The sequence below is a fragment of the Magallana gigas genome, chromosome 2 (genome assembly GCF_963853765.1).
Source record: "Magallana gigas chromosome 2, xbMagGiga1.1, whole genome shotgun sequence".
In the NCBI taxonomy this organism is placed as follows: domain Eukaryota; kingdom Metazoa; phylum Mollusca; class Bivalvia; order Ostreida; family Ostreidae; genus Magallana; species Magallana gigas.
The window spans coordinates 1,137,043-1,163,573 of NC_088854.1; the positions used below are offsets into that span (position 1 = coordinate 1,137,043).

Consider the following 26,531-nt stretch of genomic DNA (forward strand, 5'->3'; position numbering starts at 1 on the left):
CCAGATTGATTAGTTCAAAATATAAGTAATGAAGATAATATAAGATGCTCACTGTTATTTATTGAAAACAATTGACCTAATTATAAGTTGTTGGGTTTTTTTAATTTGTGTTTTAATAAGAAATTTACACTGAACCTTCAAAACAAGGCCCATTGGCAAAGAAAAACACCTTTATACCGAGCGCAGCGAGGCGGCGCGAAGCGCCGCTCGCGTAGCGAGCTCCATAGACAACGTGTACGAACGGAGGAAATTCGAGTTAAAATCTGCACATTGTTCAAAGTAGTCTCGTTCAACCAGACGCTCGGCTGTCTCCGTAAAACTCCGACGAGCAGATAGTCTCGTTCAACCAGACGCTCGGCTGTCTCCGTAAAACTCCGACGAGTCGGAGTTTTACGGAGACAGCCGAGCGTCTGGTTGAACGAGACTAACGAGCAGAGAGTCTGGTAAAGCGTCACGTTGATAACCGCTACCGATAGGGGGCGCCGATTTAGTTTCAGTTTGAGTTTTAACAGCTGTTTAATGGCTACCCCGCTAAAAACAAATGTTGTATCAATTGTGCCGTCTAAGGATTTGTGTGTTTCTTGTTCCGTCAGTTCCAACCAAAGGTATTATATTGTAAAGAAATCTGGAGAGAAAGGTCCGGGTTATGCCTTAGCAAGTGAAATGTAGTGTAAACGCATTGTATTATTGTATGTGTATTGTTATGCATGACCTCTGACCCTGGTCCACCCCAACCTTACCTGGTCCAACCTACTGGAGCTCCAGTTCTGATCCTGCCGTATAGCGCACTACACCTGTTACCCTGTTTTTCCTTATATTTTTACCATTGTCTGTTGTCTGCCGCATATTGTCAGGTAAGACACCAGATATTTGTACTATATGTTTTGTAGTTTCTCGGCTACACAACATTGGCGTCGCCGGTAGGATATGTTTTGTAGTTTCTCGGCTACACAACATTGGCGTCGCCGGTAAACTTTTATCGTATTTTTGGATATTTTTGTCCACACGGCGATACACATATCGCCGGTTGGATTTTCTCGGTCAAATTCGTTTTTGAGCATTATATTTTTTTATATTTTGCATTGGGCGTTTATTATAAGCGTCAGGTGCGTTATTCCTGCAATTTGACCGATAATTTCATGTTTTCATAGTGTTTTTTTGTCACGGCGTGCTGACAGTTAGCACGTGCGGCGTCGTGATAATTTCATATCGGAACTCAATATTGTCATTATTTTTTCTATTGTGTATTGTAGTTTACTTGCGTTTTCATAAGCGTACTTAGAGCGAAATTTAGTATAATTCGTCTTGTATTTTTGTCACTCGTGTTTCTGTAAACACGTGGGTGACCGTTTCTCATGCATGATAATCATGAATTGTAAACACGTGTTCAAGAGTATAAAATTTTCGTAGTTTTTCAATTATTTTTCGTATTTATGTAGTATATTGTCACACTCAAGTGTTTATCTAACTTTGAAAGTCATACTTGTAGTTATTATTACCTAGAAAAGGTTTTTCTTATTTTTGACATTTTGTTTACTGTTTCGGTCGTCTTGTCTGTCGCCATTTTTAGCGCCAAATCGACTGTGACGTTTTAAAGTGAAAGTAACTTTCACTTTCGATTTCACTTTTTCTGAAAACGTGTTTGTTTACATTAGACTAGTTAGTAGTTTATAAAATATATTTTCAAGCTTTAGTTAGTAGTTTTAAGTAAGGTTATTATTGTTTACATAAACATTTACTTTATTCATTAGGAGAAGTAATATTTTGAAATATTTTCTTGAACTTTTTTTGCTGCTGTTGCAGTATATCAGTTGTGGGCAGCATTATTTGATAAGTTCACAATATCATAAGGTCTTTTCATATCTGTTGACAATTAAATTGTATTAAATTAGTTGAACATATCATAAGTTCAAGTAGTTTGGGCTGTTATATTTGTTAATTTTTCAGATTTTTTAAAATTACACTTTAGGGGGAAAATTGTTTAAAAAAAAGAGAGAGAATTTTTGTTTTTTTTCTAAATTTTTCAAATTGTTTTTTCACTGAACTAGGTTATTATTGTTCAGTCTCTGTTTTAAAACAAATTTTTGAGTTAGAGATATTTCATTTATTTGTCAAAATTAGTTCAGGCTTTGAAAATACTAAAGTTAGAACTGATTACTTGTGATCACCAGCATGCAGTCAACTATGCAGTCAATAATGGACAAATCATTGACCTACCATCAATATGATCAACAATATGTATTATAATCCAATCAACATTGGATATATTAGTGAGGGGGTGAGTGCACAGAGTGCATTTCAGCAACCATTAGTAGGTCCAGTGTCTACAGGCCAACTTTCCCTGCAGACAGGTACAGTGCTACATGGTCATAATGCCCCTCCAGGATTCACCCAACATTACAGTGGAATCCCTGCACCATATGGAACACCATATTCAGCTCAATACCCTCCACAAAGTGCTATTCTAAAGCCATGGGGGGTAATGTCAGGTGTTTCAATGGGACCAGAAAATAACACAAATATGTTAGTTGGAAGTTCTTCCATGACACAGGGAGGTTATTTACCGTCAAATGTCAATGGAATGATGCCAACTGGATATACCGTTTCAAGGGCCACTGGAACAAGTAACACTGGTACATTTTCCCAGGCACAGGGTGGTTCGACTGGTTCCATACCGCCAAGTGTTCAGGGGTTAATGATGCCATACCAAACAACATCAAGTCTAAGTGGATTTCCTTCCCATGCAGCAAGCAGTTTCCAGTCATCGGTTTCTCAGGCATCAGTACTACCAACCACCAGTGTACCCATACCACAAAGCGGCAATATACCATTCAATGGTCAGGGTACTATTGTCAACATAGTACCATCTACCACCAATATACCTATACAACAGGGTAGTTATGTACCATTTAATGGTCTGGAAACCAATGTCAATATAGTACCATCTACTACCAATGTACGCCTACAACAGGGTAGTTATGTACCATTTAATGGTCTGGAAACCAATGTCAATATTGTACCACCTACAAACAATGCATCCATACCACAGGGTGGTTACGTACCAATAAGTGGTCAAGATACAAGTGTCAATAATGTACCATTTACCAACGGCGTACCAATACCACAGGGCATCTATATACCGATGAGTAGTCATAGTACGAATCTCAACATGGTACCAGGTACATATACCAACAGTACTCCTATACCACAGGGCGGTTACTTACCGATTAGTGGTCAGGGTACAAACGTCAATAATGTACCACCTACAAACAATGCATCCATACCACAGGGTGGTTACGTACCAATTAGTGATCATGGTACAAATGTCAACATTGTACCACTTACCAACATTGCACCTGTACCACATGGCGGTGTCATACCATTCAGTGGTCAAGGTACAAACTCAAACCTGGTAACAGTCACTACACCACAAGCGGGTTACATTCCATGTACTGGTCAAGGTGTTGATCTCAAGGTTATGTCACAAACATTGTACCCACCAGTTCAATCAACACAGAACTCAAATACTTCCAACCAGTATGTGCCATGTACACCAAATCAGGCTATGCTAAACAGCACTAAACAACAGGTACTGACACAAAATCATATTCAACCACCACCAGGTTTCCAACAACTGCAGCCACAACAAGTTTCACAAACACCCAGCCTGTTTCTTCAATGTACACAACAGCAGACTGTACAATACAATCAACAGGCTAACATGCAACCATTGAGAACACAATTTCAACCTACACAGCAGGTTAACTCTCAACAAATAACAACACAAGATCAGCTCACACAACAGGTACATGCTCCGACATTGCCAACGCTAAATCAGCAGACACAAAAGATTTACACTCAAACACTGCAGACCCAAATCAACATGCAACAGCCGCAACAACACAATTCTCAGACACAACTTGATCAGATTATCTCTCCACCACAGCATTACACAATGCAGCAAAGCAGGCCAAGTGTATACCATGTTGGTCAAGTACATCAACAAACTCAAATGCGAGATGTACCATGTCAAATACTGCAAAATGTACCATGCCAAAATACATGTGTGGCACCAGCTCTGATGCAGGATCTGACCCCAGGCCTAACGGATCAAGTCAGTCCGACTCTGTTAAATGGCAGTGAAATACCGGTACCTCCCCCTGGAGCAGGTTTGACAGTTACGGGTAGCATTCAGTACCAAGTTAATCCGGCAAAGTTACATGGTGGTTATGTACCACTAATGGCTTCAGCTAGTACTGAATCTATTCCTGGTAATGTGGAGAAGATTTCAAAGATGCAGATGCCTTGCTACAATTCTGAGTCGGTCCAGACAGTGGGCGCTTTAAAACCGCTAACTGTTGAGGTATCTGACCAGGGTTCTTCAGTGTCTGGCAATATCATTTTAACAGCTAAAGCAAGTGTTTGTTCTGACCATGCACGGATCACACAGCCCTATGGATCTAAGCAAACACTCATGTTATTGCAGCAGTGCCAACAACCACATTTGCAAGGTGTACTTGCGCCACTCCTAGCACTTCAGTTGCCTCCTGAACAATACATGGCACAACCTCAACATCAGCCAATCATGTCGCTCTCACCACACCAACAGTTTGTAGAATGTCCACAAGAGCAGCAGATGACACTGACCACTATCGAGCAGCAACCTGCAACAATGCTTCCAAAGCAACACTTGTCAACCCTGCCATCATCCCCAGATCACGCTAACACAAAAAGTGGTAACATACACAATGATTGTGGTGAAGATGATAGGCGAGATGTTTGGAATGAACATGAAATGTCAGATCTTGCTGGGGCACTGACTGATGGAAGAGAGCAGCCAGAGGTGTTTAATACATCTGAAGAAGACGCTTTGCTGCGGACAGTCAAGAGACATTATGTTGAGGTCTATCAACGGCTGTCCACCCTGAAGAATCATGTCGACTCTTTGGTCATAGACATGCAGACCATCACAAAGGGAATGGAGGCAATTGATCTTGAGCAGAATCATTTGAAATATGACTGCTAGTGAGAAATAACTGTAAATTTGTTAATAACTTATTATGATTCATTAAGCAGAATGTTACATGTATCAAGACATTTGCAGCTGCTGATAAATTTATGTTATTGACAAACCAGTATGAACAACAATTAAATGCTATACAGTTGTAAAAGTAACTTAAATACTATCTGACTATCACTATTTTAGTAGACATTTGTTTCAAAGCCAGTTTTCGTATTAGAACTTGTAATTATTAGTTATGTAGTATTTACTAGTAGTTTTCGTAGGTTAGTATAAACAAAAAACTGTACAGATACAATATGCATTTGTTTCAATATGTAAGATATGCATCATGTTCTGAACAAGTCAGTAGAATGTTATATGTTCGTCATTTGCACTACTGAAGTTCAATATACTTAAATTATCATATTATTGGTATGTTATTCAGGTACCTTATATTTCATTTGATGATGAAGTGGAGTTCCAAAACCAGGGTCACGTCAAATTTATAGTTTATTATTACCAATAACAGTATACTTAGTCAATATGTGTCATGTAACATTTTAAAGTTAACATTCCCCGTCCATGTTTTCATATTTTTGGTTGTTTATATTTTGATACAGTGTGTAGTTGAAAGAAGCATTCCTTTTTATGTAAAACTAGTTTGTTTTGTTATTTATTATACAAGAAATAATTTGTTACTCAAGAAAGGGTGATTGTCATAATTAGATTTAATCTATTTTGTGCTTTGAATAATTGATATTTGATAGCTCTCCGTTACTGTTAAGTTAGTTAATCTACCGGTATATATAGGAAACATCAGCTACTGCTTCAACATCCTCAAAGGTTTGTATAGACATACATACAAACAATTCCGGAATCTGACCTAATGCAACAGAAGACCATTTCCAAGTTACAGAATGGTCAGCTAGATCAACAGGACTTTTCCGAAGTTCATGACGGAGCAGAATGTTCTGCAGATCATGAGACGGCGGACTAAGAATGTTGCATCTTAAACTCAGCTGTAGATTTTACCATATGGATCAGAGCCTTTTTCCACATAGGCCCACATTAGTTATTGTTTATCTTGGTATATACCTACCTTCACTTCACCAGAATAAAGCTGCATTTAGACAATAATTTGTTGGTATATAATTGTACATACCGTACAAGTGTTTGTTAGTGGACTCTGATCACTCCATTACATAGAGGCCTTACCTTGCTCAGCATTGTCTGTACCCTAACTGTGAAAGGAGGGGAGGATCACCTTCAGCACCAGCACATCCTCAAGATATTTAGAAATATACGTCCCGTTTACTTAATTGACGAGACTGCATGCGATGAGCCAACTCCAGTACTCAAAATTCATATCTTTGATAATAGGTGCCTTAGGACGCTGATGTCCACAGCGCCATCACATTGTAATGTTCCTGCTAAATTTAGGGCTAGATATTGTTCTGCCCAATTCAAGTGGGATTTGTACTTAATCTCGTTGTATTTTCATATGGTAGTTTTCTTAAATAATTCCTCCAAAACTTGTTTAGAGAAATTTTAGCATATTTTTCAGTATCTTGTATTGTCAACCTTTTTAAAAAAGAGATTACCTACTGTAGTCTATGTACATTCATCTTTTTATTATAAAACGGGGAGGAGTGTAGTGTAAACGCATTGTATTATTGTATGTGTATTGTTATGCATGACCTCTGACCCTGGTCCACCCCAACCTTACCTGGTCCAACCTACTGGAGCTCCAGTTCTGATCCTGCCGTATAGCGCACTACACCTGTTACCCTGTTTTTCCTTATATTTTTACCATTGTCTGTTGTCTGCCGCATATTGTCAGGTAAGACACCAGATATTTGTACTATATGTTTTGTAGTTTCTCGGCTACACAACAGAAATATACAGTACTTCATTTTATTGCTGTGAAAATTATGGAAGTTACGTGTGTAAAACTTGTTATAGACTTCTTGACAGAATTATAGAAACCAAAAAAACCCAAGACAGACTCTCAGTTCGTATTTATCAAAATTCACAATCATTACAAATTCGTAAGACAGAGAAAAGAGTCATAAACAGAACGCCTAACAGCAAACAGAAGATTTGCCTGTATTCCTCGGGTACCTTGCTTACGCCTCAATCAATCTCTGCTCGTCGGAGTTTTACGGAGACAGCCGAGCGTCTGGTTGAACGAGACTATGTTCAAAGAAAATTTTGTGGACCCGCGTGAAAACGTTCTACTATCCCAGTGATCCTTTGCGGTGCATAGCAACACCGTGGAACAGGAAGTGTTTCTATAGAAAATTCTTACCTCTACATCGCATACATCATTTTCATTTAACAATAAAAAAATCCTTCTAAAAACATTACAGTAAACAAATAAGCTTACGTAAAAAAAACCTGAACTTTATATGACGTCATTTCCTTCTCCGAATTTGTCCGACAATTTACGAAAACTGTCGAGCGCAAACGAATGTTAACTATGACGTCACAAAGATTTCGGGTTTTAATTTCCCGCGATACATTTAGAGGTGGATCAAGCATATGTACTGGATCATGTGGGAAGTACTCAGTATCAGTGTTAACGGTGACTTTTGGCTGATTAGTTTTGTTTTGATGACTTTTTTTTTTTTGCTTAGTAAATACACATGCAAGTTCCATGCTAAATTTATTGTCATATTGATCCAATCATATATGCATACGTTAGGTAGGTGACAAAAAATTATTAAGAAAGAAAAGTCTAATCATTATTAGATCTACCTGCAGCCACGTCATTTTGTAATGAATAGATAAAAGAAAAGAATTAAACTGTTAAAATATCTACCGGTACATGTATTTGTTATATAGTTGCATATGTGGTCAAATAATATTGGATATCACACACTAAGAAAGGGGTGAGGGCACATGTCTACAACGCAGCGTCGCTTATATAGCGTACAAAAATTAAAAAGATTTAAAACAAAATTAATGTCACAGAGGAAAATAATTATAACACAGGTTACAACAAGGAACAAAATGAGAAATAACAGACAAATTAAAATTTATTTTTTACTGATTTTAATGATCATTATTAAAAGGTAAAGAAAAGATAAAACATAATTGTATCTACATAAAAAAACGGCGTTGTGTTTATCAAAATATTTTAATACAATGTAAGTCTGTTTAACATTTTATTAATGCTCAGTGGTAGTTTGTATAAGTGTATAAGACTAGGAAGGGGCCATTGGATAACTTCGGGTTCCTTGCGGTGGTAAAAGTTTTCGAGACAAAGCCAAAGTTTTTTGGTTAGGGCAAGTCCACGGGTTGCATTTAACAATGATGACAGATGTGTGGTTCCTTCTGCGCTCGCCCCAACGGTCACACCGTAAAACATATTAAATTATCGACACAACAGAAGGAACGACATATAGACAAACATATGATTACATCTAATGACAGCATATAGAGACCGTCGCTGACTCATTGTAGTTAAATCATTAAGTTACCGTGGTTACTGTTACTGTGGTTACCCGATTCGAGGAGGTTCTGACTTCAGTCAGGTCAATATTCCTGTGTAGATGACAACAATTAATTTACTCCGACATATTATTTGTCCAATAATTAGATCAATCGGCATGCCCTTACTTGATTTTTCTTGAATAATTGATTGCTACTTCTCATAAAATATTCAACATAAATCGCCGGTAAAAGTTTTAAAATATTAGAAAACAGTAACTATACTAAGAAACTTCGTGGGATACGCATTTATTGCCTAATTTTGCAAATATTGGTCAAATAATAAATAATCGTACAAAATACAGTTATCTGAGTAATTTCACTACTTTGATTTTTTTTACTGTAAAATCAGCGGGCGTGTTATATATTACTAATTTTAAAATGTGTACATTGTAATCGTTCTGCTATTTACATATGCGTTTTCGTGATGCCGGTACAGGTTGAAAAAGGTAGTTCTATCAGAATTGTTATAAATTCTCATCTTTACCATAAAATGAGTTACCGTGGCTTACGATTAGAATTACATTGACTTTAATTCTCAATATTGCGAACGTTATCATCGTCATTAAGCGAATTAGCAGCTACAAGTATATACGGTAAGTTAAATCAGGCTCCCACTTTTTTGGGAGTATGTAAAAAATTGATATGAAAATAAGGAAAGGAGGAGTGAAATTGAAGTTATATACTACGCCAGCCCCCCCCCCCCCCCCCCCCCCCCCCCCGGATTAGGATTTTGAAGATTTTAGGAAAGTTTTAATTTCCCCCTTTTTTTTCTTTTTTTTTTGCTTGTCAAGATTTTTTGGATGAGTCTGCCCCCCCCCCCCTTTCAAAAACGATGCTACGTGTCTGTAAATGGCTCTTTGTATTATTATGACCAAGCTAATTTAATATATCAATGACATAAAACAGTGAAAGGTCTAATGAAATTAAACAATGTAGGATTAAATGACATATCAAGGGATTATCAGGGATCTAATGACATTGAACAGCGAGGGATCTAATGACATTGAACAGTGAGGGTCTATGTAATGACATTGCACAGTGGAGGAACAAATGACATTGAACAGTGAGGGATCTAATGACATTGAACAGTGACGAATTCAATGACATTGATTAATTAGGGACCTAATGATATTGATCAATGGGGGATGTAATGACATTGAACAGTGAGGGTTGTAATGATATTGAACGGTAAGGTATCTAATGACATTTATCAGTGAGGGAACTAATGACATTTATCAGTGAGGGACCTAATGACATTGAACAGTGAGGGATCTAATGACATTGAACAGCGAGGGATCGAATGACATTGAACAGTGAGGGGTCTATATAATGACATTGAACAGTGGGGGAACAAATGACATTGAACAGTGAGGGATTTAATGACATTGAACAGCGAGGGATCTAATGACATTGAACAGCGAGAGGTCTATATAATGACATTGAACATTGGGGGAACAAATGACATTGAACAGTGAGGGATTTAATGACATTGAACAGCGAGGGATCTAATTACATTGAACAGCGAGGGGTATATATAATGACATTGAACAGTGGGGGAACAAATGACATTGAACAGTGAGGGATCTAATGACATTGAACAGTGAGGGATTTAATGACATTGAACAGCGAGGGATCTAATGACATAGAACAGCGAGGGATCTAATGACATTGAACAATGAGATGTTTAAAGACATTGATCAGTGGGGGATCTTATGACATTGAACAATTAGGGATCTGATGATTTTGGACAGTGAGGGATTCAATGACATAAAACAGTGTAAGATTGAACAGTGGGATTCAATGACATTGAACAGTGAGGAATTCAATGACATTGAACAGTGAAAGGTCAACTGACATTGAACATTGACATACTAAGTGACATTGAAAAGTAAAGGATTTAATGAAACTAATAACGAGAGATTAAATGACATTGAGCAGTGAGGGATTTATTGACATTGAACAGTGAGCGATTAAATGACATTAAACAGTGAAATGTTTAATGAAACGAAAAAGGAGATGTTAAAGGACATTGAACAGTGAGGGATTTATTGACTTTGAACAGTGAGGGACCTAATGACATTAAACTGTGGGAGACCTTATGACATTGCACAGTGGGGGAACAAATGACATTGAACAGTGAGGAATTCAATGACATTGATCAGTGGGGGTGTAATGACATTGAATAGTGGGGGAACAAATGACATTGAACAGTGAGGGATTTAATGACATTGGACAGTAAGAGATCAAATGACATTAAACAGTGAGGGGTTTAATGAAACGAAAAACGAGATATTAAAGGACATTGAACAGTGACGGATCGGATTTATTGACATTGAACAGTGAGGGACCAAATGACATTGAACCGTGGGAGACCTTATGACATTGCACAGTGGGGGAACAAATGACATTGAACAGTGAGGGATTTAATAAAACTGAACAGTCAGGAATCTCATCGACACTCTGCATGCGGATATGAGTCTACATGTACAAGCTCCATCTTTGTTGAGAGATGGGTATACATGTATGGGGTCAAGCTTCTGTAGGTTTTCACGATGTGCGGGATTTTATTAAAGTGGACAGTGAGAGATTCAGTTTATTTTAACAACGTGGGTCGCTAAATCGCTAAAGTGCATGCATGACTAAATGAAAAAAAACCCATGAATTGACAAACAGCTTGTAGCTGTCTTTTTATTTGCATGTAATCATTTTGCGATAACAGTGATAACAGTATAAGACAGCTTATAAAGGTAACAACGGAACATGTTAGTTATGACATACATAGAAAATCAATGAATAAATGAGCAGTTTCAGTATTAACATGCATGCGTGCAAATAATCACGGATATAAGGATTTGAAACAATATCTTGATTTTTGAGCAGTTTGAATAAAGAAAAGTTTCCTGGTATCAGTTAAGTTTATGATTTTTTTCCCCTGAATATCTTTCAGCGATGAAAGGGCAATATGATAACATACTTTTCTCCGCCCTCCCCTCGGGCTTCACCTTACCGGAACCCTTCTCTTCGCCATCAAAACTATCTGTACAAACAACAGTATCAACACCGTGAATATATATATACCGGTATATGATGCTTGTCGGGTGACTTTCACAGAAATCGTTGCTAACTGAATGATATAAATGTTACCAGACATGTCTTAACCAAATATTACTCAGTAAATTTTCGTACACGAGTCAATATTATACATGTAGTACATTTTAAAAACAATAACTTAAATTGCGATGATAACAAAAGTTCAACATATAGTATTGAACTATTAACACATAACTGTATTGCAATGGAAACATAGCTTTTTGAGAGGTGTTTCAAAAGTTAAGGTACACCGTTTAGCTATGAATGCCCATAGCAAATGCGCTTCCCAAATTAGTGTTTTTAATCAGTCGAATCTTTGGCTATTAAATTAAATGCCCTATAACTGTAAAGATCTCTGCAGGAAGTGACGAAATTCGAGATTGTTTTAAACGACACTAATTTGTATTTTCCTGAACAGTATAGGTGATACGTTATTATGACAAACACTGTGTATGACATGCATTTAAATCAAAATTAACTGTTTTCGGTTAAGAGAAAGTGGCTACTACTGGCTGATGTACAACTTATTAATTTTAGAGTACATGTTTTGGTATATTTAACTGATTTAAATTGAAACGCCCATAGTAACAGGTTTTAAAACACGTATAAAGTAATGCCATTTTTCACTGTTGATCACTTTGTTCTTTGTAGGCGTGCATCAGTGACAATAGTATCAAAACCTATCATCTTGTCTCTCTGTGTTTGTGAAGGACAGCTTTCGTCGTCTTTCCTGTAGGAAGTCAACGAAATCCTCTAGGGAGGGGATCAGACTGTGGAGCCCCGCCCTGGTCTCTGGCTGTCTGTACAGAGCCCCACCCACCCCCGCCCTGGTCTCTGGCTGTCTGTACAGATCACCACCCACCCCCGCCCTGGTCTCTGGCTGTCTGTACAGAGCCCCACCCACCCCCGCCCTGGTCTCTGGCTGTCTGTACAGATCACCACCCACCCCCGCCCTGGTCTCTGGCTGTCTGTACAGATCACCATCCACCCCCGCCCTGGTCTCTGGCTGTCTGTACAGAGCCCCACCCACCCCCGTCCTGGTCTCTGGCTGTCTGTACAGAGCCCCACCCACCCCAAGGGTGACGGCAGAGAGGTGCGGGGAGTTGCATGACGCTGACCGTTCATCGCCGGGCGGGTAACAGGTGGACGACATGCGTTTGGGGACACTCACGTTGTGTTTCAGGGTCTTAATGTTCCCTGAATCTGTTTGATTTGCATTTCGCTGTGTAGCTGGTCCCTGACTTGAGTTAAATTCGTAATAATACTGGTCATCATGTAACGTTTGATTTACATTCTTACACTGAACCCTATTACAATTCTCATCAAAAGACATGTCACTGCTGTCTAATGAGATCACATCGAAGGATGAATGCTGGTCAATCTCACCCAATCGTTCACTTCCTATAATCCGTGGTCCCTGGGTGTTTTCACTATAGACGTTCATTCTCGTTATTTTGTGCTGTGGTCCAAAGCTACGAACGCGCGTTCTGTTTTTTGTAAGTTCCGAAGCGCTGTTGACATGACGATTTACATCGGATGACGTAATGAGACGGGGGTCTTTGATCAACTTCTCCGGCATCAGGACTTTAACCAGCTGATTATCGGGAGAAAGAACCACTCCTGCTGGTGTTTCCCGGATTTCCCGTGTCCTGTCACGCGTTGAGCGATAGCCAGCCATGGAACAGTTCGACCCTCCAGTTTTACTGGATACAACAGATATCCCAGAATCCGGATCCACATAGCTAACACAGCTTCCGGACTCGTGCTCGGAGTCCCAGGATCCGGTCGCTCTCTCCCCACGGCTGGGTCTGTGTTGTGGGTGCGGCGTCACGGATACATTGACCTCCTTGCTGTACACGGGACTGTTGGGGTCATGCAGACTGTGAACGTGAGGGGCCGGGACTTCTGTAGACCGGAGTTGTCTCCTCCTGCGTCCCGTCGTCAGCGCGTCATGGTGACGTAGATGGAGCAGACGAAACCTGGCCCTTGACAAGGAATTACGACACTTCCGGTTAATGAAGGCGATGACGATTCCCATGATGATGAGGACGGAGACGAAGGTGGCGATCAAGAGGTAGGTGTCCCGGGTTTGGACCGGAAGCGAGTTGTCTGGCCGGATGTAGAATGGCGTCGTCGTCCCGTTCTGTGCGGTGATCGAAGTCATGTTACCGGAAGCATTGCCGGCTATTTCTGCCCAGAGAGATCATTCTGTCTCTTCTATTCTGATCCCCTGTGTCATTTGGTCAGGTATATGGCTGTAAATATATATGAGAATGTTGTAAATTTTTAATATATACACGTATACGTGACACTTAATTGCGAGTACACCTTGTCGACTGACGTGCGATAAATAGAAAATACACGTACCTTGTGTCTATGTGCTTGCCTGGAGCATTCATAGATTAACTTGAAATTCTAGTATATCTATAATAATTCTTTATTAATGCAGAATATAAACTTCTCAGAAGGTAAAATTTTATTTTCAAAAAAGAACAAAAAATTAACCTGCTATACATACCCAGAAAAAAGTTAATATCCGAAGATATGTAATATATAGTGCGCTGTTTATTTTGAGCTGTGACGCTGGGGCAGAAATCGACGATTTTCTGACTTCTTGTGTCCAGTGGACGGGGCGCATTGTTTGGGGGAGAATAGAGTTTCCTTGGCGATCCAACAGATGTTCTGATTCGTCCTCCATCGTACATGAAACGCAGGCTGAGTCACCGCTGTGAATGAAGATCTGAACAGATCGCTCAAAATCGATCAAGATTTCACAAAAGTAAATTTCTCAGGACGGTGTCAATAGGCCATGATAGAAAATCCTTATATGATTTTGTTTGTATTAAAAAATATTGTGCATGCAATTAATGAAAAATATTTATCAGATATAACAAGTAAATGTATATTATACCAAAACCGGTATATCCTGTATTTCATAGGTTTTAAGGGATTGATCAAGCGACCAACCCTCGAGTATCCTATTCCCCTCATGCTGTCAACAGAACCCTGTTACTAGTGTATGGATCTTACCAATTAACAGTTTTCGACATTTCACGAAGATAGCGAAACGAATTATCATCTGACATATACATGTATTTTTAATCTTATAGATCCATTATAGCTTTCTGCCCAACTGGTGTGTATAGTTGTACATGTCGATAGTTTGTAAAATGATACACAGCATGGCAATGTAAAATGTCGGTGTTTTATAGTTTTTTATCATTTTTTTTTTTTGGGGGGGGGGATGGTAATGTCGTGTTGTGAATTTTGTATTTCACACGACAGTGAGAACATTATGTGCAAAACGGTCTCCATTTCATTTAACTTAAATATTAAATTTCATATAATGCCATGCAAGATATATAAATATACCTATAATGGTGATGGGGGTATATCCTATGCATCAAATTTTCATAGTTTACAAAGTTTAGGCCCGCCCTCTTTTAAACGGCCTCATATTATATTCAATAATTGACTTCACTTGAAAACTATACAACTACGAGCTGTCATAATCCAAATACTTACTATGTAAACAACACCAGTAACTGTTATTCTATATATGAAAGGAATAGTTTTTCGAGATTTACATACGTCAATCAAAGTTTATCGCCATTATATATAATTCACATTCGTAAACTATAAGGTTTATGTACAACTGTCTGGTCATATTTTAAATCTAAATACTGTAAACTATAATTTTCTTTTTAAGGTAGGAATGTACATGTATCAATGATTTAAGAAAACAATCTAATGACAACTATGACCATTTTAACAAGACCTTGGACTTTCGGTAGGACGTAGACCTTGGACTTTCGGTAGGACGTAGACCTTGGACTTTCAGTAGGACGTAGACCTTGGACTTTCGGTAGGACGTAGCTATCCATTTCTTGCATCATAACAAGTTAAGAATAACGCTGGTTTCAAGTGAGATATACACATACTACGTAGCCTTAGCTCAAAAGCCAGGCAAGTCTTGTTGATTTCAAAGACCCATGGCTGAGAAGCCAACGATGAAATTCTAAGACATGACAGGTTACTTTATATGAAATGGTATTTGAAAAAATAAGAATTATCACTCCTTTTTTCTCTTTTAATTAATTAATGATTAATGTCTATATCAAGTTAGGGTTAGGTTTTACGCAGCCTCGTATTATTTTTTTTTAAACTGGGTGTGTGTATAGGGTGAGGGTGTGTGTGTGGGGGAGGGGGAATCTTGACCAGCCAACAAATAAATTAAAGGAAAAAAATGTGAACGAAGTGCTCCCATTGCTAATTTTGAGAACTATGAGTGTAAAAATTATAGGGAGACTTCAAATATTTAGATACTGCACCCCTTTCTCTCCATCCCCACGGATATAGGGGTTTTGAAGAATGGTACGAATATTTTTTTCTTTTTTATTTGATTTTTTTTTTTTTTTTGGCATTCAGATTGTCTAGATTTTGACCCCCTCCCCCCCCCCCCCCCCCAACTTCCACCACCACTTTCAAAAACGATGCTACGTGTCTACCTCTCCCGATAATTTTTAACACAGTCCGATAATTGGAGTTGTCAGGACAATTTTGGTTGCAAAATAATAATTGGGGAAGGGGGCACCCTCCAAACGCATACAGTATTTTTTTTTCAATTTTATCCGGACTCCGATTTATTGCAGAAAGGGAGCCAACTCTAATAAATGGTGTTGTCACCTTGATTGATAAATCATTAAATGGATACAAATTTTAGTGATTTTAGCCAAATAATTAGGACTTGATGAAATATTATTCAAGGTAATAGATACATATATAACTGTTTTTTTATGGATGAGAATAGATGATAGATATAATGTTAGATTAGTTATATACATTGAGCATTATGATGAGGTTGGTGGTCACCACAAAAGCCAGAGTAAAGGAAGGGAGTTTTGTCGGAAGCTTGGCAGCAGGTAGCTAGGTTGACAAACAGGATCATTTTCTTTCCGTTTAATTCTGTTGTTTTTTGTGAGATATTGAGCTAGCTGTACAAAATACTACCGTGTATACAGTAACCCGAGTTGTCGTCCTTGTTGTATCATTATGTGTCCGTGGGAACCACATACAATATAAAACAACAAAATATGAACAGCTACCAAAATAACCGGTCTGATCCTTGTACAGTATCAATTATCAACTTGTGAAGGATCAGCATGAAAAAATGTACTTGATTTTGTTTCATTGTTAGAATTATTTCACTATTGAGATTTTTGGGTTCAGAAGGTAACATTTATACACAATACACAGGTTGAGACCAATCGCCCAAATGGGATATAATAGCCCATTCAGGGTATAACAGCCCAAATGGGATATAAATTTAAAGTGCATTCAAAAAGTTGTTGCATTTGAAATATATTGAAGCGGATTTAAATCAAAAATTTCAAAATCAAGAATTTTTATTTTTTGCAATTTAAATTTATATCCCATTTGGGCTTTTATACCCCGAATGGGCTATTATATCCCATTTGGGCGTTTGGTCCCAAACTGTTACATATCATGATTATCAGAATCGATTTTTAAAAAAAATTTTCATTATCTCAAAGAAGAGGGAGGTTTAGTCCAGTCCTCAAGCATTTGTAACATGTATTAGCAAAGGTGTATGTCAGGGGACTGTCATAATCATGTCACAAATTACAAATATACATGTACATGAAGTGTCATATGATAGACTTACTAATACTGTCAAAATAAGGAAGGTGAATCCCAAAAATGTGCTGTATGGAGACAGAAATTAAGTAGAATTGTCTATAATTTAGCAGAATGGTGAAGATTACTCAATTTAACAACATTTTTAGTTTGGACGAAATGAACAAAATGCTTGCTCTAGATTTCTGTAGTGTCAGATGAGAATGATATACCGGTATATATCATTATTCATGTTATTTATAATGATGAATAACAAGGAAAAAGTGAAAGATAAATGTATTTACATGTATTATTTAAAAAAAACCCCAAATGCTAAAATATGAAAACCATTTGATATTTTATGGTTCGATGGACTTTACATTCTCTTTTACTCCCTATGTATGTATTTGTACATAAAAGGTGGGTATAGAATACACATGTAACGTGTATATCACATGTAGATAATGATTGTCCTGTCTGGAACTTGAAGGTTAAGTGCGGATAGCTAGAGACTTTTCAGGGTCACAGGAAATGTTCACATTATCATTATTATGGCAGTATCGCGGATATTTTACTGATACAGGACACACACAATATATATAAACTTATGTAAGTAATTAAGTGGTGAATGTTTATAAACCATGCTGTATTCCTGTTTAGCCTAAAAAAAAAAAGGTGTGTGTTTAGGGTAACCCAACCTAACCTACAAAAATGCCCCGATCCTACCATTTTTAGATGTCTATTTCTATCCGATTGTGAATTTTATATTAATTCTATTAAAAATTCCGTTTTTTAATTTGCTACAAACAAATATTCTTAGGATTCATGCAGAAAAAAATATGATAAAATTAAAAAAAATCCCTACCTACTTAACCTAATTTTTTCATCAGTGTTACCCTAAACACACAATTTATTTTAGTAGGCTTTATGTGAGTTGTTCTCAGCTGGGAGTAATATTGACAACAGCTGATGCTGATGCTGATGCTGATGCTGATGTTGACGGAGCGACTCGCTGATGGAGATATGTTTAATGTTTTATATCAGACATGAATGTAACTGAATTCTTACACAATAAGATATACACATGTTGGTGATGATAACGCTATGCCTTGTATTGTAAGTTACAATTCTTGTGATCAGAGTTGATATACATTTACTTAATATAGACTAGTACATGTACAGGATCTTGTATTGATGAGAGCTAATGTGTGGCAAATTTCTGTCTGAACTCTGAATGAAGAATATGTTCATGGGGTCTGTTATCAGTAGGACCTTGAATCAGGCTGTCTTATATAAGCAGTCATATACAGAGTAAACTAGACCTCAAAGACTACATACAGTTAACTAGAGTTAACTAGCCTATAACACATGTATTGTGAGAAGATTCAGCCACTGAAACAGTTGTAACAACATTTTCTGTGTCTTTTGTGCAGTGCCTGTTTATTAATGAGAAGTAAACATTTTGAATGGGATTTTACAAGAAGTGCTACTTAAACTTAATTTAAATTTTAATTTTCTATTGCAGATTTTTAGTAAGAATTTAGCCAGATCACTTGAGTACAGATTAAGTAGAGTCCTGCTGTGTATTGATGAGAGTATCTGCAGAATATTAATAGGAAATATTCTAAGGGCTGTCTCCTCCACTTAGTCTCCAAAAGGTAAAGTGTGTAGACAGATATGTGAATGTGTTTGTACAAAGACTGTTTATATGTCTATTGATTAGTTAATATTCATCCTAGAGAGTGGGATTTGAATGCAAGTATATATGAATTATCATGTTTGTATGTTTTGTTGGAGTTATGAACTACTTACAGTACCAGAGGTAAATGAGTTTAGACTGTTGTTTTGGTGCGAGATCCATCACTTAACTATTCTGTTCTCATTTTTCATTTTCCTGTACTTTGTAGCTATATATGGAGAAAAAATAAAACATTTCATTGATATTTTCATTTCTAGTAAATTAATATATTTACAGTATATAACAAATTTTCAAAGAAGAAATCAAAATCTTACAAATACATGCAGGACCCAATAAGCTAATTTTTATTTTCTTCGGTGCTGCAACATCAGGTCTTACTTGTTGCATTGATTAATTTGATGTATTGAAATCAATTAAATATTTTAAAATGTAAGAGGGCTGGATGGGCCATTTTTGAATTCCTTGTATGAGTCATGCAAACCATCAACAGGTGAATATCCATGAGAAGAAATATTTTCCCAGTAATTTAGCATTTGCAGTGATCAGTTGATTTTATTCTGGTCAGACAATTCACATGCACATTATTTTGAATAGAAATTTTGGGTTGTCTTTCTTGTTTCCATGTCAGTTTAAATAAAAGTTCTAACTGAATTTTGATAGTCATGAGATGATTGTTGATTACATACAGACAGAACATTGTATGCCAAAGAAAGGCTCCCTAAGTATTAGTAAATTGAATACTATAAATTAAGAATTCACACAACAGTTTTGACATTATAAGCCATTAAGCCAATGGTGCAGATGTCAGCTCATCTCTTTTGACCTATGAGCACATAAGACGGATTAACTGATAAAAATATATTAACTTTAATCTGCTTGTCAGTTTTTATCGCTGACAAAGAGTCAGAGTCCCATAATCAGTTAGGCCGGGATAAGATGATAACACCTTAACTGTTTCATCAGGGGTTTATTATCAAGGCTGTTTTCACTTCAGGTTCAAGGTAACTTTACTTTTTTGCAATTTCTGTATGGAAAAATTGTTTATATAAGCAAAATTTTAAAATTAATTTTATCACTTATAATGGAATATCTTTTTTATTTTTGCTAAAATATATTGGAATGGGGGGGGGGGGTCACTGTGGCCTGTGGACAGCTCTGCTACAACATTGAATAGTTCAGTGTTGTCAGATGTAAAATTTTGTTAATATTACATGAACTCATTATTTTACCATGGACCTAACTTTTGTCTGCGCTTTTACTATAGTATACAAGCTCTGCTACAACATTGAATAGTTCAGTGTTGTCAGATGTAAAATTTTGTTAATATTACATGAACTCATTATTTTACCATGGACCTAACTTTTGTCTGCGCTTTTACTATAGTATACAGTAAAAAAGAAAAAAGAGAATCTTCTTCAGTCATTGCATTGATTTGTTTTGTAATACCATATTTAATATATATATATAATATTTGTATACATGTACACCATAATTAAATATGTGTATAAGTACACAATAGTTATATACAGTACATGTACACACTATTTATATACATGCACAAGTTCACAATTTACTACAGACTTTTGTCTATTCATTGATGTATTGGAATTGAAATAATTTTGTGAAGCATATGGAACAATCGTATTTATAGTAAAACTACAACTAGTTGTCTAATTAAGTGTAAAAAATATTGCTGGGACTACACACCTGAGTAACAAATAAGCTTGAGCTTGGAATAGGGGATGGGATGTATGTCTGTTAATAGAAATCTGCATTTATTTAAAATATTCATCTGCACACCATATTGCATAAAAGTTTACAGTACACTCTGACAGTAGTTGCACACAACAGAAGAATTAATATCAATTATGGGATGGAGTGGGGCCTGATTGATGAAAAAAATTTTTTTTTAGAGATCTGTAAGGTATTAGTAAATACGACATAGCTGTATAGGGAATGAAAAGTTAACTCTGCTGTATTCCTGATTCATGTTGGCATTTGATGAAGGCTGCTGAACTTCTCTCTCAAACTATGTAAGTCCGTCTTAAGATGGAATAATACATCATCACAAAATGGTTGACCCCTGATGGAAGCAACATTTTGTTTTATTAAAAGGATTTTATCAACGACATCTAACTTGCTCCTTGGCAGAGTGGATAAAGTGTCGGTCTTGTGATCAGTACATCCAGAGTTCGAACCCTGCAGGGGCTTTTGTTTTGACTTACTAAATTGAATTTTTTTTATTAGATTATATTCATTTTCTTCATCCTCAAACTACAAATTTTTCATGTATTTGACATGTGTATAGTTCATTTATCATTATACCTTTCATAATCAAATAACTTACTGTTAATTTGAGTGACATTTTCCAGGTGTGCTATACCACCTTAATTCAACCTTACCTGGATGCACAGGTGTTAGGAATTGCGTAGTACAAGTACTTTTAAAGTTGTATTGAGTTAAGGACTGCTAAATTTATTCTGGTATAAAGCACAATTTTTGGACATTTATGTAAAGATATAAATTTTACTCACTGTATTTGATTTATACACAAACTGTTTTAATCTGATTATAGAGTGTTGTACTACCAGGTATTCATGGAATACCTTTTGTTTCATGGAATACCTTTTGTTTTATTTTTGATGACCTAATTTTTGTAGTCTCTGGTTAATATAAACTGAACACTAGTTTTTGAGAAATGAGTTTTATGCAAAACAAGGTATATCATGATATGAAAACAAGTTACAGATGTTTCCATTTGCTCAGCTGTAGAAATAGCATGAGAGGGGGGGGGGGGGGAGGGGTATCACCTGTCATTTGATATGCTATACATAGTTAGCAAAGCTCTTAAATGTTTGCATATTTGGTTTGTGTAGACTATGCAATGAGTGGATTGTATTTATTAAAATCTTGTACTTAATTTCATGGTAAGATGGGAATTTGAATACTCTTCCATAAATTGTATGCATTACCACTGAGAAATGGAATCAGTTCAGTGAGTCTTTTTCAAACAAGTTTCTTAACGAATTTATAATTAAATGAATTCATAAACATGTTGTGATGTATGGAGTTTAAAATTCTTACAGCTAATCAAACCCATTTTTTCTGGCTTGTTGGACCATGGCAAAACATCAATTTTAAACATCCTGTTTCAAGAAGCTTCTTAAATTCTTAATTTGCTGCTCTTAAATAAAACCTGGTTTATTGAACTGGAAATGTTTAATGTTTATTTGTTATTCATAAGTCTAGTCACTCTAGTGGCTCAGATTTTGCATTAGGTAGGTGTTTTTTTAGTTTACAAGTAGGATAGATCTATACTATCATTGCAAGGTTGATATTACAGACTGATCTATTAGGTAACATTGCATGATATTACCGGTACTGTTATTACATCATATTGTCTGGATTCTTCCCTGTTACACCTTAGTTAGGGATTTACCTGTGTGTTACATTTATTGATTACATTCAAGTACACATTTCACAAACATTAAGTTACATATGGCATTTGTTGTTTGTATTTTCAGATGACAGAGATAGAGAAAATCTACAGCTGACAGTGGAGGAGAAATAGACAGAAAAAGGCCACCTTATTGTTCATTACATTTGAGATTAAGTGTACACAAAGATCTCGTCACCATGACGATGATGTCGGTCACCTTCGAGGTGATGTTTCGGGTTGAGGCAGAGGTGGAGAGCGGTGAGGTAGTGTGTGTGGTAGGGGACTGTGACCGCCTCGGGAACTGGGACCCCCACCACGCCGTGGTGCTGAGTCGTGAGTCCAGCAGTCCTGGCCAATGTCGGAAAAACAACCAGCAGATGGAGAACAGGTGTGACAAAGAGAACAGAAAGACATGGTAAGGACCGCATGCACTAGTCTAGTATACACTGTAGAAACAGAAAGACATGGTAAGGACCGCATGCACTAGTATACACTGTAGAAACAACCAGAGAATAATAAAATTAGGGAAGGATATAGTACGGACAAGTGCCATTGGCATGATGTAAATGATTTTATTAGCCAAAAAAGATAGGAACAAGATCAAAAGATAAGGTTTTGATACATTTGTCCACCTGTGTATGAGGATGGTGGGATGTGGAGGCTGTGAGTTTATGATATTGTAGGTCTCTGTGTTCCCGCACAGCAGTAGTGACAGGGCCGTGTTTTAACATCTGAAGTGTTTTCTCAGCAGTTGATGCAAACACATATGGAGCATACTGTTTCTCAGTAACTTTATTATGTAGACACACGAGACCTTGTTCTGTCTTTGTAAGGATCTTAATAATGATGTAGATGTCGTCCATGGATTCAAATTTTGCTTCATTGGACTTAATTACATTTTCTCAGTGTTTTTTGGGGGATCTGAATTAGAAACAACACCAATTATTACATAATAATTTAATTGTGGTTTTAACACGCTTTCTGATTGGCTAAAAAATTATGTTATATTGTATAAAGAATGTTGCCTATGTCAACTAAGACTAACGTCAAAAACGTATCAATACGCCTAACGTTACGTTTGAATTTTGTACAATTTTACAGCATTTTAAAGGTCAAATGACCGTTTTTATCTACAATGAAGAGTAAAAAAATTAAATTATAAGCAGTGAATACATGTATGTATTTAAGGAATGAATTCAATATTTATTAGTTTTATACAAAATAAAATGGTTTGAAACAGTTTACACTTTTTTATAAACCGCTTCGCGGTTTATAAAGCGTAAACTGCCCCAAACCATTTTATATCATATAAAACAAATAAATATTGAATTCATTCCTTAAATACATCCATGTTTCAGTAGATGTATGTCATTGAGTTAATAAATCATGTCCTTGAAGTTGTTTCATTTTATTTAGACATGGAAGTTCAAAGTTTCGAAAATATTGACCATCAATCATTTATCATTCATGTTTATTGTATATCTTAATAAAAAAAGAAAATGCACAGTTCCAATTGAAAGTCTCTTTAACACAAGCGCTTTCTGGATTTAAACATTCGTATTCAGTTGAACATACATAAGATGTGTATTGTTTATTCACAGGCACAAAACTGAGTTTAAAAAGTTTTGTTCTCACATTAATGCCTAAGTGTACCTTGAATGATATTAAGGTGATTTTCTGGTCACTTTTACAGTGATGTCTGGAGAAAGAAAGTCAAACTGTGTGGGATGAAGAACTACAACTACCGATACTTTGTGTGTCAGATCATCGAGTCGGACAGCGAGTCCACGGAGCGCACGGTCAAGGTCATTCGCTGGGAAACCAACATTCTACCCCGAGTCTTCTCTCCAGCAGGTCAGTATCAGGTCAAACTGTTGTAATGTCCCAGGTATACCAGGGTGTACAGGTACATGTATTTTAAATGGATAATTGAAAAATTGTTTACTTTCATTGTAGATTACATGAAGGACCCAGGAAAGTACGATGCAGAAATCATGAAGTTTGGAGAATACGGTAAGTGGATAGAGATAGCATGGAGTTGTAGAACTTACTGGGATCATCAACACTCTGGATATATTTCATTTCTTGAAATCAAAATCATGTTGACTTTTGGAATTGGATTTATTACAATAAAATGTAGCTGTAAGTAGACTTAGTTTCTTAATATCTCCTGACTTCTCTATCAAAGAAATACATGGTATTTCTATAGGTGGAAAAAACCATGTAACAAAGGGCTGGCTGACTGACCAATCCGAAATACACATCCGAATCCACGGGAATCCGATCCGTATGTGGAAACCCAAATACAGAAAACAGACCTACAGGATCAAGTGCACTCCTCTGGATCAGCGATACAAAGATGTGAGAAGGATAATTTTTTTAAAGATTTTGTACAATGCTTTTACATACTTACAATGTTCAGATATTTATTTTTTTTTTACATTAAGACAGTTTTTCAGACAGTTGTTTTAAATTTGTCTTTTAAAAATATTTAAAGATATTAATTTGATGAGTATTGTGATGAGTAGAGCACCAGCACATTCAGTGTGTCCTGTGTTGTTCACATTGGGGTTGTGTTGATACTTGTCATATTTTCTATGTGATCACGATTGCAGTGTGTCCTGTGTTGTTCACGTTGGGGTTGTGTTGTTACTTGTCATATTTTCTATGTGATCACGATTGCAGTGTGTCCTGTGTTGTTCACGTTGGGGTTGTGTTGTTACTTGTCATATTTTCTATGTGATCACGATTGCAGTGTGTCCTGTGTTGTTCACGTTGGGGTTGTGTTGTTACTTGTCATATTTTCTATGTGATCACGATTGCAGTGTGTCCTGTGTTGTTCACGTTGGGGTTGTGTTGTTACTTGTCATATTTTCTATGTGATCACGATTGCAGTGTGTCCTGTGTTGTTCACGTTGGGGTTGTGTTGTTACTTGTCATATTTTCTATGTGATCACGATTGCAGTGTGTCCTGTGTTGTTCACGTTGGGGTTGTGTTGTTACTTGTCATATTTTCTATGTGATCACGATTGCAGCATCTAGATGAGAGAGAAGGTCAGTGGGAGACCCAGGTGTCCCCCTCTTGTATTATTCTCAGTGTTTTTATTATGCTGATACTTACCAAGTTCTCAGTGCTTTTATGTTGTTTACAGCATCTAGAAGAGGATGAAGACGAGTGGGAGACCAATATGACCCCCCTTGTATTATTCTGTGTGTTATAATTATTTGAAACTTATTGTGATTTTGTTGTTTACAGCATCTAGATGAGGATGAAGAAGAAGAAGAGTGGGGGACCCATGTGTCTCCCCCCTCCACCTTCACCAAAGTACTGGTCTCTGTAAGTACTGGGTAGTCAAGTACTGGTCTCTGTAAGTACTGGGTAGTCAGACTCTGTATGTACGGTACTCAGTAACTAAAGCATTCCAACAGACAGTCTGATAAAGATACTGACCCCACAACCCTCTAAAGCAATATATAGTCAAGTACTGGTCTCTGTAAGTACTCGGTAGCTAGCATGCCAACAAGTCTCAGTAAGTACTCTATCAGAGGAAGAGTAGAAGCCAGCTGGCCAACAGTCTGATACTAAAGAAATTTAAACTTTTAATGTAATAGATAAATAGACTACAACAGTTTGATAAGAGAAATACAAACTATCTGTTCCCTGCTAATAAACTTAAAATATTAATGTTATTTCTTTCATTCTGACGTTCGAAAACTGACATTAAAAACCTAAACTTAAGTCCTTATAAATCTAAATAAATTTAAAATATGTGTGTACTTTATTTTTTTCTGTTGTAGACTTTAGATGAGAGACAAATAAACCACTGTGTTCAGAGTGAATCAGGAACCATCTTTGAAACAGGAAGTTACATGATTTTTACAGCAGAAACCACAGAACCTGAAAGTTTGGTAGGTTAATTATCAGAAAACCAGAAAGCTTGTTAGGTTGTCAGAAAACCAGAAAGCTTGTTAGGTTGTCAGAAAACCAGAAAGCTTGTTAGGTTGTCAGAAAGCTTGTTAGGTTGTCAGAAAACCAGAAAGCTTGTTAGGTTGTCAGAAAACCAGAAAGCTTGTTAGGTTGTCGGAAAACCAGAAAGCTTGTTAGGTTGTCGGAAAACCAGAAAGCTTGTTAGGTTGTCAGAAAACCAGAAAGCTTGTTAGGTTGTCAGAAA

The 26,531-nt window shown here is 36.8% G+C and overlaps 3 protein-coding genes across 9 annotated transcripts in view; 2 read left to right on the forward strand and 1 right to left on the reverse strand.

The window, feature by feature from the left end:
- The first annotated feature begins 2,236 nt into the window (after positions 1-2,236).
- On the forward strand, positions 2,237-5,026 carry LOC136272602 (dual specificity protein kinase splA-like). Its single transcript, XM_066074356.1, has one exon. It carries the CDS (start codon positions 2,237-2,239, stop codon positions 5,024-5,026), a length of 2,790 nt encoding a protein of 929 aa, XP_065930428.1.
- Positions 5,027-12,260: 7,234 nt separating this feature from the next.
- Positions 12,261-14,755, reverse strand: LOC109619787 (uncharacterized). Its single transcript, XM_020070768.3, has 2 exons — positions 14,106-14,755; positions 12,261-13,842 (listed from the first exon to the last, which is right to left on the reverse strand). Exon 2 carries the CDS (start codon positions 13,749-13,751, stop codon positions 12,261-12,263), a length of 1,491 nt encoding a protein of 496 aa, XP_019926327.3. The 5' UTR covers positions 13,752-13,842; positions 14,106-14,755.
- A 1,463-nt stretch (positions 14,756-16,218) lies between these two features.
- The window catches only part of LOC105336617 (glycerophosphocholine phosphodiesterase GPCPD1), a 30,404-nt gene continuing 20,091 nt past the window's right edge, over positions 16,219-26,531 (forward strand). For 2 of the 7 annotated variants that reach the window (XM_066074423.1, XM_066074428.1), the window contains exons 1-8: positions 16,219-16,354; positions 18,747-18,879; positions 22,445-22,774; positions 24,053-24,213; positions 24,316-24,372; positions 24,548-24,720; positions 25,616-25,696; positions 26,158-26,268. In XM_066074423.1, coding sequence (XP_065930495.1) covers positions 22,557-22,774; positions 24,053-24,213; positions 24,316-24,372; positions 24,548-24,720; positions 25,616-25,696; positions 26,158-26,268 — 801 coding nt within the window. In that variant the 5' untranslated portion in view covers positions 16,219-16,354; positions 18,747-18,879; positions 22,445-22,556. Of the gene's footprint in view, positions 16,355-16,437; positions 16,510-18,746; positions 18,880-19,898; positions 19,922-22,069; positions 22,199-22,444; positions 22,827-24,052; positions 24,214-24,315; positions 24,373-24,547; positions 24,721-25,615; positions 25,697-26,157; positions 26,269-26,531 lie in introns of those variants that run through there. The other 5 variants (XM_066074427.1, XM_066074424.1, XM_066074426.1 and 2 more) reach the window with 5 other exon arrangements.

Excerpts from the sequence above, each read along its gene's own strand:
- LOC136272602 (XM_066074356.1), top strand. The coding sequence starts at position 2,237 with ATGTATTATAATCCAATCAACATTGGATATATTAGTGAGGGGGTGAGT.
- LOC109619787 (XM_020070768.3), bottom strand. The coding sequence starts at position 13,751 with ATGACTTCGATCACCGCACAGAACGGGACGACGACGCCATTCTACATC.